This window comes from Epinephelus fuscoguttatus, linkage group LG7 (assembly GCF_011397635.1).
Source record: "Epinephelus fuscoguttatus linkage group LG7, E.fuscoguttatus.final_Chr_v1".
NCBI classification, from domain to species: Eukaryota; Metazoa; Chordata; class Actinopteri; order Perciformes; family Serranidae; genus Epinephelus; species Epinephelus fuscoguttatus.
In genome coordinates, this window is record NC_064758.1 from 42207246 (window position 1) to 42220774 (window position 13529).

Below are 13529 nucleotides of genomic sequence, written 5' to 3' on the forward strand. Positions count from 1 at the left end.
CTTTGAGTAAAACAGTATTCAACTTTCCAATGCTCCAGAAAGTGACGGCCCCTGCTGTCGACCGTACGCTTTTTGACTGTGGCCACATCTGCTGCCTTGCAGGAAATGTCTGTTGTCTAGGCAACCGTTTAATGTTGGTTTGCGATAACACATTAGTTCATACTACGCAGTTCCTACTTGGTGCATGTCTACAAAGTGAATGATAGTGTAGCTCTGCCATCATGAGATATTGAAAAATGCGAAATGAACTCGCTTGATCAACCAGTATTGTGTGGCAGGCTACATGTATTTTGGAAAACAAGCCACGGGCCGTTTCATAGGCATCCAAACAAGCTGGTTTTTTTAGCGAATCAGCAGCATTTCCAGCCGTGATTGTGCCACCAAAACCGGGTACTTTCGGCCAAAACAAGGCATGTGCCGGTATGCGATTTTGACAGTATGATAACCATGGGCAAAAATACCATGGTAACCGGTATTACAGCGGTAACAATAATAATAATAATAATAACAATAATAATAATAATAATAATAATAATCATAGTCTTTATAATAAAACAGCTGTATTTTCGGTATTTTCGTGCTCTAGACTTTAAAACACTTGGCAAATTCGTTTGACTATTCATGATCAACAGCACGTACCAGGCATCTCCTGTCAGTGCAACGCATCATCACACCAGTTGAGCTGGTTGACCACCAGTTGAGCTCCTCGTTGTTGCGGACAGCCAGCTGCAGGTGACGGGGGATGATACAGGTCTTCTTGTTGTCGCGGGCAGCGTTTCCAGTCAAATCCAGGATCTCAGTGGTCAGATACTCCAGCACAGCTGCCAGGTAGATAGGGGCGTTTCCTTTGCGCAGGAGCCTGTGAACACGGCCAACTGGGAACTGGAGCCCAGCATGGGAGGAGTAGGTCTTTACCTTGACTCTGGCTTTTCCTCCGGTCTTTTCGCAGCCGCTCATTTTTCTGATGCTCTCTAAAGTCGGGACAAAGTGGGTTCTTCTGCCAGCCAAAATGGTCCCACACCACCGACTTCATCCTTTACGCAGGTGGGAAAAGTTCAGCTTCGCCTCCTTCAGCCATGTTTGCACTTTGCACGTGAGTGGATTTATACTGATTACTGACTAGTACTGACTGACTGAGGCTTGAGGCTTTTTATTAACGAAGTCTATCTATTTCTCCATCCATAATGAGTTCATCAATGAAACATGATGTCAACCACTCCTCAGTAAAGTTGCTCAGAGAAGTTTTCAGCAGAGGTCTTATGAGGACACGTTTAGCTGAGAACTTTTAGTGTCATTAAGGAGAACTCCAAGTGGTAAGATAAGATACTTTGTCAGTCCTGCCCCAGATCTAATTATTCTCTGTGTGGGAGCTGATGTAGCTCAGGCTGTGCTGATAGCTCCGCTGGTTAACACACGTTTTGTAACACAGAGGCTGTGTCAACAAATAGCTTGTGGATGTTTGAATACAGTTATATGCTTCTTTTTTCAATTAAACATATTTCGTTTCAGCAGTGGTGTCAAACCAAGAGACAAAGTCATGTTAAGAGTTAAGTTTAGATTTAGAAACACCCCCATCCATACCCACACTCATGTTTCTGTGTTTAATATCTATATAATGGTTGTTTTTTGTTTTTATTCATCAAATCTCCAAAAGTAAAATCAAAGAATTAAAGATCCTCCTCCTTTTGTCTCTGGCTAAAGGTACAATTACAGCTGTGATTCCAGCGTAATTTCACAAACTCTTAACTCTTTCCCCGCCATTGACAAGATATTTTGACAATCGCTGTTTTCACTGTTATATGATAGGGGGCACTGTTACACATTTTGTGAAATAGAACAGCACTGCCGTGTCCAAACACAAACGAAGAAAATCCTTTGGAAACCCGAAGAAGATGTTGCAGCTTCTAAACTGCACAAAAATGCCGGTGCTGATGGAAAAGTTTATGTCTGGGCAAGCCGTGGAGATGTTGATGGTCTCAGACTCAGATTTGGACGAAGAAGCAAACGAGTTCGGTGGGACGAAGCAGGATCTCCATGACGGTGACAGTGACACACGGACAAGATGAGCACAGAGGAGACGGAGACAACAGAGCACTGAACGTTGCAACGTGTCCCGCTATACCTCAAAGAGAATATTATATATATATTGTACATATACAAAAATGCTGGCAGTAGCTTAGAAATAATACTCTGGCAGGAAAACTGTTAAAATTAAATTTTATAACAATAAAAAAAAAAAAAAAACAACACAATGCTTTTTTCCTGTTTTCCCTTTAGACTTTTCAGTGCAAGAGCGAGTTTCCCAGCTGTTCACATCACACTGTATTTAATCACAACAGGAGTCTGACAACCTCCAAATCTGAACTGATGAAATGTGCTCAGCATCAAATTTGTATCCGGAAATGTCCCTTAGAGCAAGGCATGTTTTCATTTACTGGCACAACACTAAAAGCAAACTTTGGAGATTAAGTCAGAGCAAACATTTTGATGCTGCTGCGACAGCTTGCACCAGTGTTGAAAGCAACACGAAGACCAAATATAAGGCAGTAATGAAAGATGAGATGACATCCAGGATGTTCAGAAGGTGCCACTCGTATAATTTTGTGGAATCAGAAACTAAATTTGCTTCTGATATGAATTCAAAACAACTTTCAAAGCTGTGATAATGAAAATTGCTACCACACCAGGATACCATGTGAGTACGCTCACTGCATGTTGCCATCTGTCTGATGCACAACTACAAAGCTCCGAACATCAAGACAAACGTCAGATTCAGGAAAACTGCCCGCAATAAAAATAACTGCCTCTGCCAGCTCCATTTTTGTCAGAATTTCTTACATCATAACCACACAGTGTGATTATGTCTGATGTTGTGGCTCTGCTGGAGGCTATTGAAGAGGTAGAGGGAAGAGAAGAGAACAAACACTCCTCTGGATACTAATGCAAACAAACCTGCTGATATCACAACACTTTATTATCGTTAAAATTTAAAGAGGAACTCCACGCTGTACACACAGTCACATACACTGGATTCATGCTGGCATATGATCTTATTACAGGTGATTTATATAAATAGATAGAGATATCCTGAGATATGACGTTGAGTAATGGCCAGAAAAGTGTTTTTGTTAGTTAACCTTTGACATTCTGGATATAAAATGTCATCACTTTTACACATCATTTTTATCGTGTTAGACCTTTGTGCGACACAACACATGGAACTGCCGAAAGCTGCACGATATACAGTATCTTACAAACACATTTGTTGCTGACATACAGTTACGTTAATGGCCATAAACATGGTATGGCTACAGATATGCCTCCCACACACTGAAGAGCCTGCTGGTTCTGCTACAACACAGATATCCACACAGTGACTCTCTCAAAGGGAACATCAATGTGCCTCTATTGACTGTCAAAGCTTGAGCAGACTCCATGTCTCCACATTGGAGACACAGAGAGTCCGAGTGTAGCTGCTCATGGCTGGTTAGCTCTGACTACCAGCTGATTGGTGGTCAGACAGTCTCCAATGTCCCCTGACTGTCTGTGTCACACAAAAGTTGTTGCTCTCTTAGCCCCGATCACACAGAGGCAAGACGCACTGCCTTTTTTTTGTTTTTTTTTTTAAATTGAATGCCACTAGTAAAAAAAAAAAAAAAAGCTTGCTGCACTCTTTCAGTGTTGCCAGGCAACCACCCCATCACCTCCTTATCCCAACCCAGAGCCATAAAATAGACAGATTAGGATTATTATTCACATTACTATTATGAATTATCTGTTCAAGGGCTCTGTCCTAACCTACCTGTGTAATCAATCTACCTTTTATTTTGGCTGGCTAAAACCACCTACTTATTTTCAGAGTAATCTGTATGTAGTTCCTAAAATGTTGAGGCAGGGGTACTTCCTGTAGCTCTAGTTGTGGGTGAGACGCTGTCAGTAAATAGTTTGTTGGGCACAGGGAGACGGAGATCTGTGTGGGTACATGAGACCCTAAAAAGAGGGTGGATCACAGGAAGTACCACCAGTTTCTCCTCCATTGTTTACCAACAGTAAACATGTTGTCGTGGCCACCACAGAAGGCTCGACTCTCAAATCATCTGATTGGACAATGGGGAAAAAAAGCAGAGATGACATTCCCACTCTGAGTTGAACTTTTTCATCTCGAGGAGTTCGGAGCACGCCGGCAAAAATGACAGGCACCAAGAGCGCAGAAATGCAATGCAAAAACAGGAAGGTGTAGGAACGTTTAGCTATACTTTAAAAGGAACTTAATAATCATGCATGAAAACAAATATGAGGCTATTAACCCTTGTCAACATGCCAGTAGTTTTGGATGTATAACCACAAACACACATTGCACAGGTGAAGAAGTGTTGCATCAAGTAAATGCACAAAATACATGCAATAGTCAGGAGTCACTGTCACATTTTAAGTTTTATCTGATGTCCTGGCCACACTAGTCGATAAAATTAGCTCTGTATGCAGGAATTAGGAGATCCTAACATAAAGCCCATTCACATGAACGTTTGAAGCAGGGGTATCAAACAAACGTCCCGTGGGCCAGAACCGGCCCACCAAGGGTCCAATGTGGCCCACTAGATGACTATATACTAAGAGGTGCCGGGTTTCAGGAGCAAAGCATTGTCTTCTTCATGAAAAAAAATCTGCTTCAGAGTCTTTACCACCCTGACAACACTACACTTCTCTGACATAACAATGAATACTTACAATGACCCCGTTTAAAGATATTGAACATTGTGCAAAATATTGTCCATCAGCAGCTTCACTTCAAATGAATCTGCATCAGGAAATGTTTGGATAAATGCACATGTAATGACAGTGAGAAGCAGACTGACTGAATGTGTACAAGCTGAGACATACTGTTGAAATGCACTTATTTTTCTCAAGTCTGTTTTGTGAAGGGATGTATGTGGCCCATGATCTAAAATGAGTTTGACACCCCTTGTTTATAATGTGATTACCACGACAAAACAATAAGCAGGTGTGTTATCTTAACTTTTACAGCAAGTGCAGCACTTTAAACTGTATTAAAGCACAATTAGGAAGCATAAAAAACATCACTGAAACTCAGTAACATTTTTGGGGTTAATCATAGTGTGTTCTTTCTGGTTGAGCTCCTTTTCAAGCAGAACTGCCAAACATTTGCCAGCTCCAGCTTCTCAAATGTTACAATCTGCTGATTATCTTTGTCTTATATGATAAAACACTGAATATCTTTAGGTTCTGGACTGCATTTTTCACTCTTTCCCAACATTTCATGGACAAAAGCATTCATCAAATGAAAGAGAAATTCTCAGAGGATGAATCGATGATCAACAATAAATGTGTTTTCCAGCATTCTGCAGCGTGTTGTGTAGGAAGAGCTACATTTGTGTTCCGTGTTATGTGATTCTCCACTGACATTAAACAAAAATGTTGTAATATCATGTGACCTGAATAGTTTACTGGGATATGTTATTGGATTTATTTATGGGTGGGCAATGGCTCTGAAGAACATACTGCTCTCCATATCCTGGAGATTATTTTCTTGAAATGAAGAGAGCCTCACACGAGCCCCCTGCCTCTGAGCACAATGCGTTCACACCACTGCCAGCACACAATGAACAGTGCATAGCAGCAGCAGCAGCATGTTGCAGAACCGTACGACCACCTCATGTAATTCGTCTCTTGGCAGGTCTAACAGACAAACTGTCAGCTGATCAGGGCACTGGTGACAACGTGGGGTTTCTGAAATCGCACTGGCTTCATTAGAGAAACGGCCTGGGGTGTAGAAATGAGTGTTAGAGCTGCAGAGTGCAGGCTGGAGCTCATATTGTTGTTGTTGTTGTGTTGGTGGTTTCCAGGGGAAGCAGCATGACTCCCCTGAGACAAAACACCAGTCAAAGACGGATGCAATTAAACACACACACACACACACACACACACACACACACACACACACACACACACATCCTTTGCATACCCACAGCCACACACACATTATGTACTGCAGAGGAGGAGATGTAAACACACAAACATCTCTACCTCTCTGTTCTATAAGGTCAGCGCTGAACCAGACGAGATGAAAGAGTTCCATAAGAGGACAGTAAGGTGACAGGTGAAGGATGTGAAGCACGAAGGAGAATAAAGGGAAGTGATGAAGGGGAGAATAGGAGAGGAGAATGAAAGAGATGAAAAGAGACAATTTTAAAAAAGAGAAAAGGAGCAGAGTGGAGGAGTAAAAGAAAATCTGAGGCTTTTCAGGAACCTTCACGGTGTGGCTGGAGGTCACTTGGGTTCATTTGTTCAGGAAATCTAGAGCAGTTCTGAACTTATATTATAAAGGAAGGTGTGAGTACGCATGCATGTTGGCTGCTCTGTGCATGTGTGCTTTAATTAAAGGTGACCTTTGTGCAGTTTCAGTGTATTCTGTGTAGGTGTGTGTTTGCATTCTAATTAAAAGTAGCTGTGTGTCTTACTGTAATTATCAAAGGTTGAATGTGCTTCCTGAGGAATTAGTTGGATGCTAACAGGCTGCTTAGCTTTGTATCCCACCAGAGGGAAACAAGCTTTTACTGCATCGGTCTGGATTACAACCTGGAAGCCTTTTAGTTTTCTGACACTGACTTTGTGGCGGTGACTCATGCACTCAAGCGCACCACATCAAGTGAAATGTCCAGATCATGACGATGCTAAAGGCGGAAACAACTTCAAGGTCACTGTCCCTACAGAGCAGGGCCAGACCAAACCTTTCTGAGGACAGAGGCAAAGGCATTATGAATGTACCCAAATATGAATATGTTATTCAAGAAAGAACAAGCATGCAGATTATCTATTACACTCACAAATGCTGATGACTGTTTGAGGGAGAAAATCAGCCATAATCGACACATCTGTTTCTTTGAATTGATTCAGATTGTGACATGCGACGCAGAATGACAGACAGAAAGTAGCTCTCAGCAATGTCAACCCTTTCATGACACTCAACAGCGAAGACAAAACCTCTGAAACCGCTGTTGTGAAATACAGCTGGTGTCAACAAAATGCAACAGTCGCCTCACTTTGCTCGAAACTATAAATCTGCACAAAAAAAAAAAAAATCCAACATAAACCACCATGTTCTGAACAGACAAACTAACAAAAAGTAACATTTGCATTTTGGAAAATGAAAACAGCAAATTAACCAAAGTACTCTCGTAGCTTAGTAGTACAAACTAGTGCACCACTAGGCATGATGGGAATTGTCGGCCAATAGTCCCTACAATATGATTGTGGATGGCCGCAAGATAAAAGTGTCCATTCTGTTTGACTAACTAGTCATTTCATTTACTACACATACAGCAGCCGTACCAGGGCTTGACGCTAACTTTTTTCCCAAGGAGCACATGTGCTCCTAAGTTGAAAAAGTAAGGAGCGCACAAAGAACTTTAGGGGCACAATGTAAATTGATCAAATAATTAACACCCTACCAAGTATTTAATGGTTATTTAAACAGATAGAAATAAAAAGAGCTGGGAGTTAAATGTGGTATTAGGATATAAAAGTCCTTTGAAAATATCTTTAAAAAATTCATTCCTTAAACTATATTGACCAGCTTTTGCACTTTTTATTGAGGCTTGTTTTTTCAAATTATCACTATAAAATATATTATTTAAACTTCCCTGTGTGTCCTTGCATGTGGTATTCATACACACTGAGCTCCCAAGCCTATCATGAAACTATCTTTTATACATCTCTGGTCTATTAACTCAGCTATAAATTCTAATGTAGCCAGTCCCACACCCTCCAGAAATTAGTTAGAAAACAGTCCCTGACCTTGGATGGTATGACAAAGCTCGTGTGTTCATTTCTTCTATTTTTGGTGCACCTTTTCCATCAAGGTCAGTACTTCCAAGATGCTTTGCTATCAGTCACCAAAGACGAATGATTCCATTTAGATGAGCTGACTTTGCTCTGAAACCTTTCTGTTTTAAATGCTGGTCTGTAGCTTCTGATGAAGTGTTACTTTTTGCTATATCTGGCTCTCATTCAGTGAGTGACAGCCTGTTTTCACAGTTGACAAGTGTGAGTGCAGAACGAGCAATAAAGCTCTGCTTCTGAGAAAAGTTAAGACAACTGTAAGCTGCTTCTGCTTTATTGCTTAAACGTCTTTATATTAAAAGACTTCTTAATACCACTCAGAATACCGCAGAGTAAACCTCCAGCCTGTTTCCATGATACAGTGCTCTTAAAGTCCTCAACACAGTGAAAGGAGGCACACTACTGTGCCAAACTCACTTAGCAGTGACATGAGTTGCTTTACATCAGGACTAATGGCTGGATATGGAGACACGGGCAGACAAATGAGATCAGTAAGCTCTCCTGAGCCTTCAGAGGTTGGTCCGGTTTCAAAGTGAGCGAGATTGAGAGGGGAGGAAAGTGAAAATGAAAGAGATAACGAGACATACAAACAGAGATTGATGAGGGTGAAATAAGCAAGATGGATTAAGATGAGGTAAATAAGGACAAATGCCAAGAATTGGCAGTAGTAGCTCAGCCCATATGGAGGCTCACTGGCTCAAGACCCCATCCGGACCAAATATGAAGCGTGGACTGGTAGCTGGAGATGTGCCAGTTCGTCTCCTGGGCACTACCTTGGTTCCCTTAAGCAAGGCACCAAACTCCTATCTGCTCATGGCGCCCATGCATGGGCAGCATCTCTCCATTAAATGCATGCATAGGTCCTGATTGTACATGTGTGTGTATTTCAGGCCTGTGTGTATGTGACAACAGAGTTAAAAAATTAAATTTCCCTTCTGGGATTAATGAAGTATATCCTCTTCTTCTAACACCGTTGTCAACCGCTGTCAAGCAGCCAAAACCAAAGACGAATAACAACCAAAATAGCGAGCGCTATAGATAAGATCTTGCTATCAAAGCTGTTATAAATCAACATGTCTTCTCAATATCACCCAGAATCGATTTTGTGTGTATTCTGCTTTGCTTCACTGACCCAAGAAAAGTACGCAGGCATGGCCACGCCTCGGTGTGGACCTAAAATGATGTTAGATTCAGGCAGATACATGGATCTGTAGTGACTGTTCTTGTAAGCAAGCAAAAAAAAACCCCCAAAAAACACAATTTATCTACATAAGGAAAGTAATATCAAACCCAAGAAACCCAAAACTAAACTAAGGCAACAATGAGATGTGTTTATCAGTAGAATCAGTTGTTAAGACGTGTGTCTGCATGAGTGCTGCATGTTGTATGAGGTGTTGTAAGTGTTATGATAGCTTTATTGGTGGTGTAATGAATGTCTTGTCTTGTCTTATCACTTGGTGGTTGGTGGTAATGGTTCATTAGCAGCTATTAATTGCACCTGGGGGGAGAGCTGGAGAGGCCATTGAGCTTAGCGGGCATGCCAGGAGGGACACGCTGGAGGCAAGACGTTCTGAGGACAAAAGAGACTGGGAGAGCGTTTGACAACACACCACGAACTGTCCATGTAAATACACATTCACTCTGAACAGCCACAAAGAACAGCGAGCTGGCCCACTGGTCAGACAGAACAGAACCTGAGTGGTGTCCAGGGGAGTCGTCCGGGCTTGCTAGCCTTAGTAGATGAGATTTCACGAGCCAGATTTAGCATAGCAGCGTAACATAAGCCTGAGAGCACCAGGCCCAAGTGCTCCCAACTACATCAAACACTCCGCCTACCAGGTAGCCTACCTGCTGCATTAAAGAAACAGAACACAGAGTAAGTCCACAAGCCAGGGGACCATCACAGTTAGAGAAAATCAAATCCCACTCCTCCACGGAAATTGGATGGAGTGATTGTTCAATCACAACAGATTTGTTTGTGTGTTGAAACCACCAGTTACAAACACAAGCTAAGCAGAATTTGCATGTTGCATTAATTGCTCACAAAACAAAACTAATGAAATGTAGAATTTCTACAAGTACTAAATATAGATATAGATAGATTCTATATAGATATTCCATACAGAGAATGGCAAAGTGGTGCAGTGGTTAACACTGTCGCTGTGTTCCTGGTTTGAACCCCAGGTGGGGGAGCTCCTCTGTGTGGAGCTCTCTCTGTGTCAGTGTGGGCGTTCTCCTTGTACTCCAGCTTCCTCCACCATCCAAAGACATGCAGCCTTGGTTAACTGGTGACTCTGAATTGCCCGTAGGTATGAATGTGAGTCTGAATGGTGAGTGTTATATTGTTATACTGTGTTTAGTCTTTTCATAAGGATAATGCACCCGCACCGACACAAACAACAATCACTATATGAAGCCTATAAAGCCAGCAATATGTGATTTCAGTCAAGGCTGCAGGACTGTAGAAACCTATTGTAGAGAATCCCACTTCAACTGTGCACACTTTCTTTATATATTTCTGCTCCACTCTTGCCTGACCAGAGAGGTCCATTACTTCTCAATCAACAGAAAAAAATAAGCATTCCACGGGCTCAATATGAACTCCAAAGCAATCCAAACTCCAACATTTATTCAATCTACTTGGTGTAAATTCCCCTGGAGGCGCTCATGCCAACACTTTGCAGATTTCAATCAGAGGCAGAATGAAAATGGCCTGCCATGTTAAGTTGTGCTCTATTTCACTGTTTCTTTATGTTGTACCACGTGTTTATAATCTTATATTGTTTTCAGAAGTCGTCCAGTGCCTGAGTTGGACCAAAAAAGGAGCCAGTGCCATGATTCAGCAGTTGCATGACATAATCATTGCATGTTTCTTGTATGTATTTATATTTATATGCATACCTTGGTCAAAAATCCCACTTCAAATGTTTTTATGTATGCATTTCATTACACAGGTCTTTATTACATGCGGAATACAATATGTACTTAAATGTATATTTGGTTACTGAAAACTTTAATGTTGCTACTGATGCAGATCATATTGCACACAAATATATGTGTATTCACAAAGAATTATCTTGTCTGTAAATCAAGCACCCCAAGCTTCTTATTATTTCACAATGAGCTAATCATTTGCCTTGTAGAAATAAACAACACAGCCCCTCGTCCATCGTCCGACAGCTGCACTGTGCCCACTGTACGAAGCCGATGGAGAAGCTCCATGTTGGTGCCGCAACCGGTAGTGACGCCTCTAAGTCAAAGTCTAAAGGCCAATTTCCACCAGATGCGTGTTGGTTGCGTCTGCGCTCCAGCACGGCAGCGGAGCCGATAGGATTCCATTCTCAGCTGTCAATGTGTGTGTTTCCACCGACTGTGGCTGTGCTGCGTTCCGGCTCCGTCTCAGCTCCGGCACTCCGGAGCCCTCCGCAACAGATACGCAGGACTTCTATTTCTGCCGGACGCCGGAGCACAACGCAGCAATTCAGCACAGAGCAGATCGTGCGGGGCAGGAAGTCGTGCACAGAAACACAATAAAACATCCGGTTAATTTTCAAAATAAAATACATAGTGTTCACGGCGGATCATATTTCCCTGCACTACACCTTAAAAACTACATAATGGGCAGAGGCAGGCCTAAAGTCAACAGGTCAGAGGTTTTCAGACGTCATTTCACCCCGTGAACACCATGGACTAGGAGATATTAATCATGGCAGTGCACCGAGATGTCTTCTGGCGGAGCTGCACCGCACCGCACAACAAACGCAGCCGGTGGGTACTGACGGACAGCGGAGCACGCAGCGGATAACCAGCGCTGCCGTTCTGCAACGGACACGCATCCAGTGGAAATCCAGCATAAGTTTTTCTCTTTTTTTCTTGGTGTACTTTATCCATTTTAACAAGAACATTCTCAGCTCCATTTTTTCAGCAGTGGGTTTACACAGAGACTCAGTTACACGGATGATTAGGGGTGTATAAGTGCCCAGACTCAAAAACTTGGGAGGTGGTGGTAAGCAATAAGAAGTAAGGGTACTTATATGGACAAAAATCAGAACTACCAGTATTCAGTATCAAGGTGCAACTTCCAGGGCTGAAAAATAGAGCCAATGCAAAAGTGCCAAAAACTGCAGTTTCTTAAATGGCCACTTGAGGCTGGTTCCAGAAGCGAGTTAATCCACATAGACCTCCATGTTAAAATGCCAAACTTTACAGCAGAAATAAACATGTTTACAGCCTGGAACACATTTCAATATTCATGAAAACTGTAAGGGGGCGAGTTTTTATATGACTCACCACATTTTATTAAGGCTTATAGCTATGTATATTTAAGGGAAGGACCGCTTGAGTAACAGTCAGATCCAACCTTCGCTCCTCAACAGCTCTTCTGAGCACTTCTGTCTCCAAAAATCCAAGATGACGATGGCCAAAATGCCAAAACTTGAGGCTTCAAAACAGTAGTCACTGGTGATGTCATAGTTGCCACGTCCATTATTTCAAACAGCCGATGCTCAGCACCAGTGGGTACGGGCCCGTTTCAGGCACTGCCTGTGTCTCATATATAATGTGTGTAATTTTCTGTACTGTGTAGGGCAGTGTTTTACCATCACATCACGTCAACCTCCATCACATACAGATGTAGGTTGACTTATGCCACATGGAGCTGTAATACATTATATTATGTGGAGGATGTTTAGCAAGCCAGTCATTCTCATATAGTGAGCACTGACACACCAAAGTGAACTACTTGTTGAAGCATTGATCGTTAAGTGTAAAACCCTACAAGGTAACAACATTTAAGACACCATGCAATATGAAAAAATGTTGGCGAAACAATGACAATATTGAGAGTTTTTCGATTCTGTGTGATTTAAAATGTTATGTTTGTCATGGAATTGGCATTAAGATTAAAGGTCATCAATAATAGGTCATTAAAATGATTGAAAATCCTCACAAGAGCATTGGAATCTTATTTTTATTTTATGAAGTATTTTGAGTGCAAATTTGAAATTTTGTCTGCAAAGTGATCCAAGAATAAACTCCAGGAAGTGTCCAAACTGAAAGTGTTTCATTCTGTCTGGAGAAAAACTTTGTTCAGTGAATTTCTTGGTATTGTATTTTGATATTGTGTGTGTCATGATGACACCTGCTCTGTCTCCCTTTCTCCTACATCAGAACTTGTCTCTTTCCTTGGCCCTACATTTTCAACTCGACTTTGTGCCACCTGTCCACAAGGTGTTTGACCATGCTCTTCCCTGCACACCTGTCCCTTATTCCCTCATCAAGCTCAGCAGTGCCAGATCATTTATTTAGCTCTACCACAGCAGTCCAGCTATTCCTGCCTGTGTCTCTGTCTGTTCCAGCTTGTGTTTGCTTGCCTGTCTCTGTTTCTGAAAATGCTGCCTGTTATCTGCTACCCATGTTCATGCTTTCCTGCTTATTAAGATTTTCATTCAGGTTTCGGTCTGAACATTTCTGGGAAAGAGCAATCAAATAAACTTTGTCTTTCTGTCTGAGTGTTCACATTTGGGTCCACTGTGGGTCCATTTCTGTATTTTAAAAAGACACGTTTAATCTGTAGTTTATGTACACTTGAGGATAAGAACGGCTGAGATATAGTGAGAAAATATGGATGATTTGAATGCATTCATTTATTGTTCTTGTTTGTATGAGTA

The 13529-nt window shown here is 41.8% G+C and overlaps 1 protein-coding gene across 1 annotated transcript; it reads right to left on the reverse strand.

Annotated features, from left to right (window-relative positions):
• Positions 1-615: 615 nt before the first annotated feature.
• On the reverse strand, positions 616-957 carry LOC125891623 (histone H2A-beta, sperm-like). The gene has a single exon (XM_049581002.1). The coding sequence runs from the start codon at positions 955-957 to the stop codon at positions 616-618; it is 342 nt and encodes a 113-aa protein (XP_049436959.1).
• Between the last annotated feature and the right edge of the window lie 12572 nt (positions 958-13529).

Bases quoted from the DNA above. Each gene is read 5' to 3' on its own strand.
- LOC125891623 (XM_049581002.1), bottom strand. From the start codon at position 957: ATGAGCGGCTGCGAAAAGACCGGAGGAAAAGCCAGAGTCAAGGTAAAG.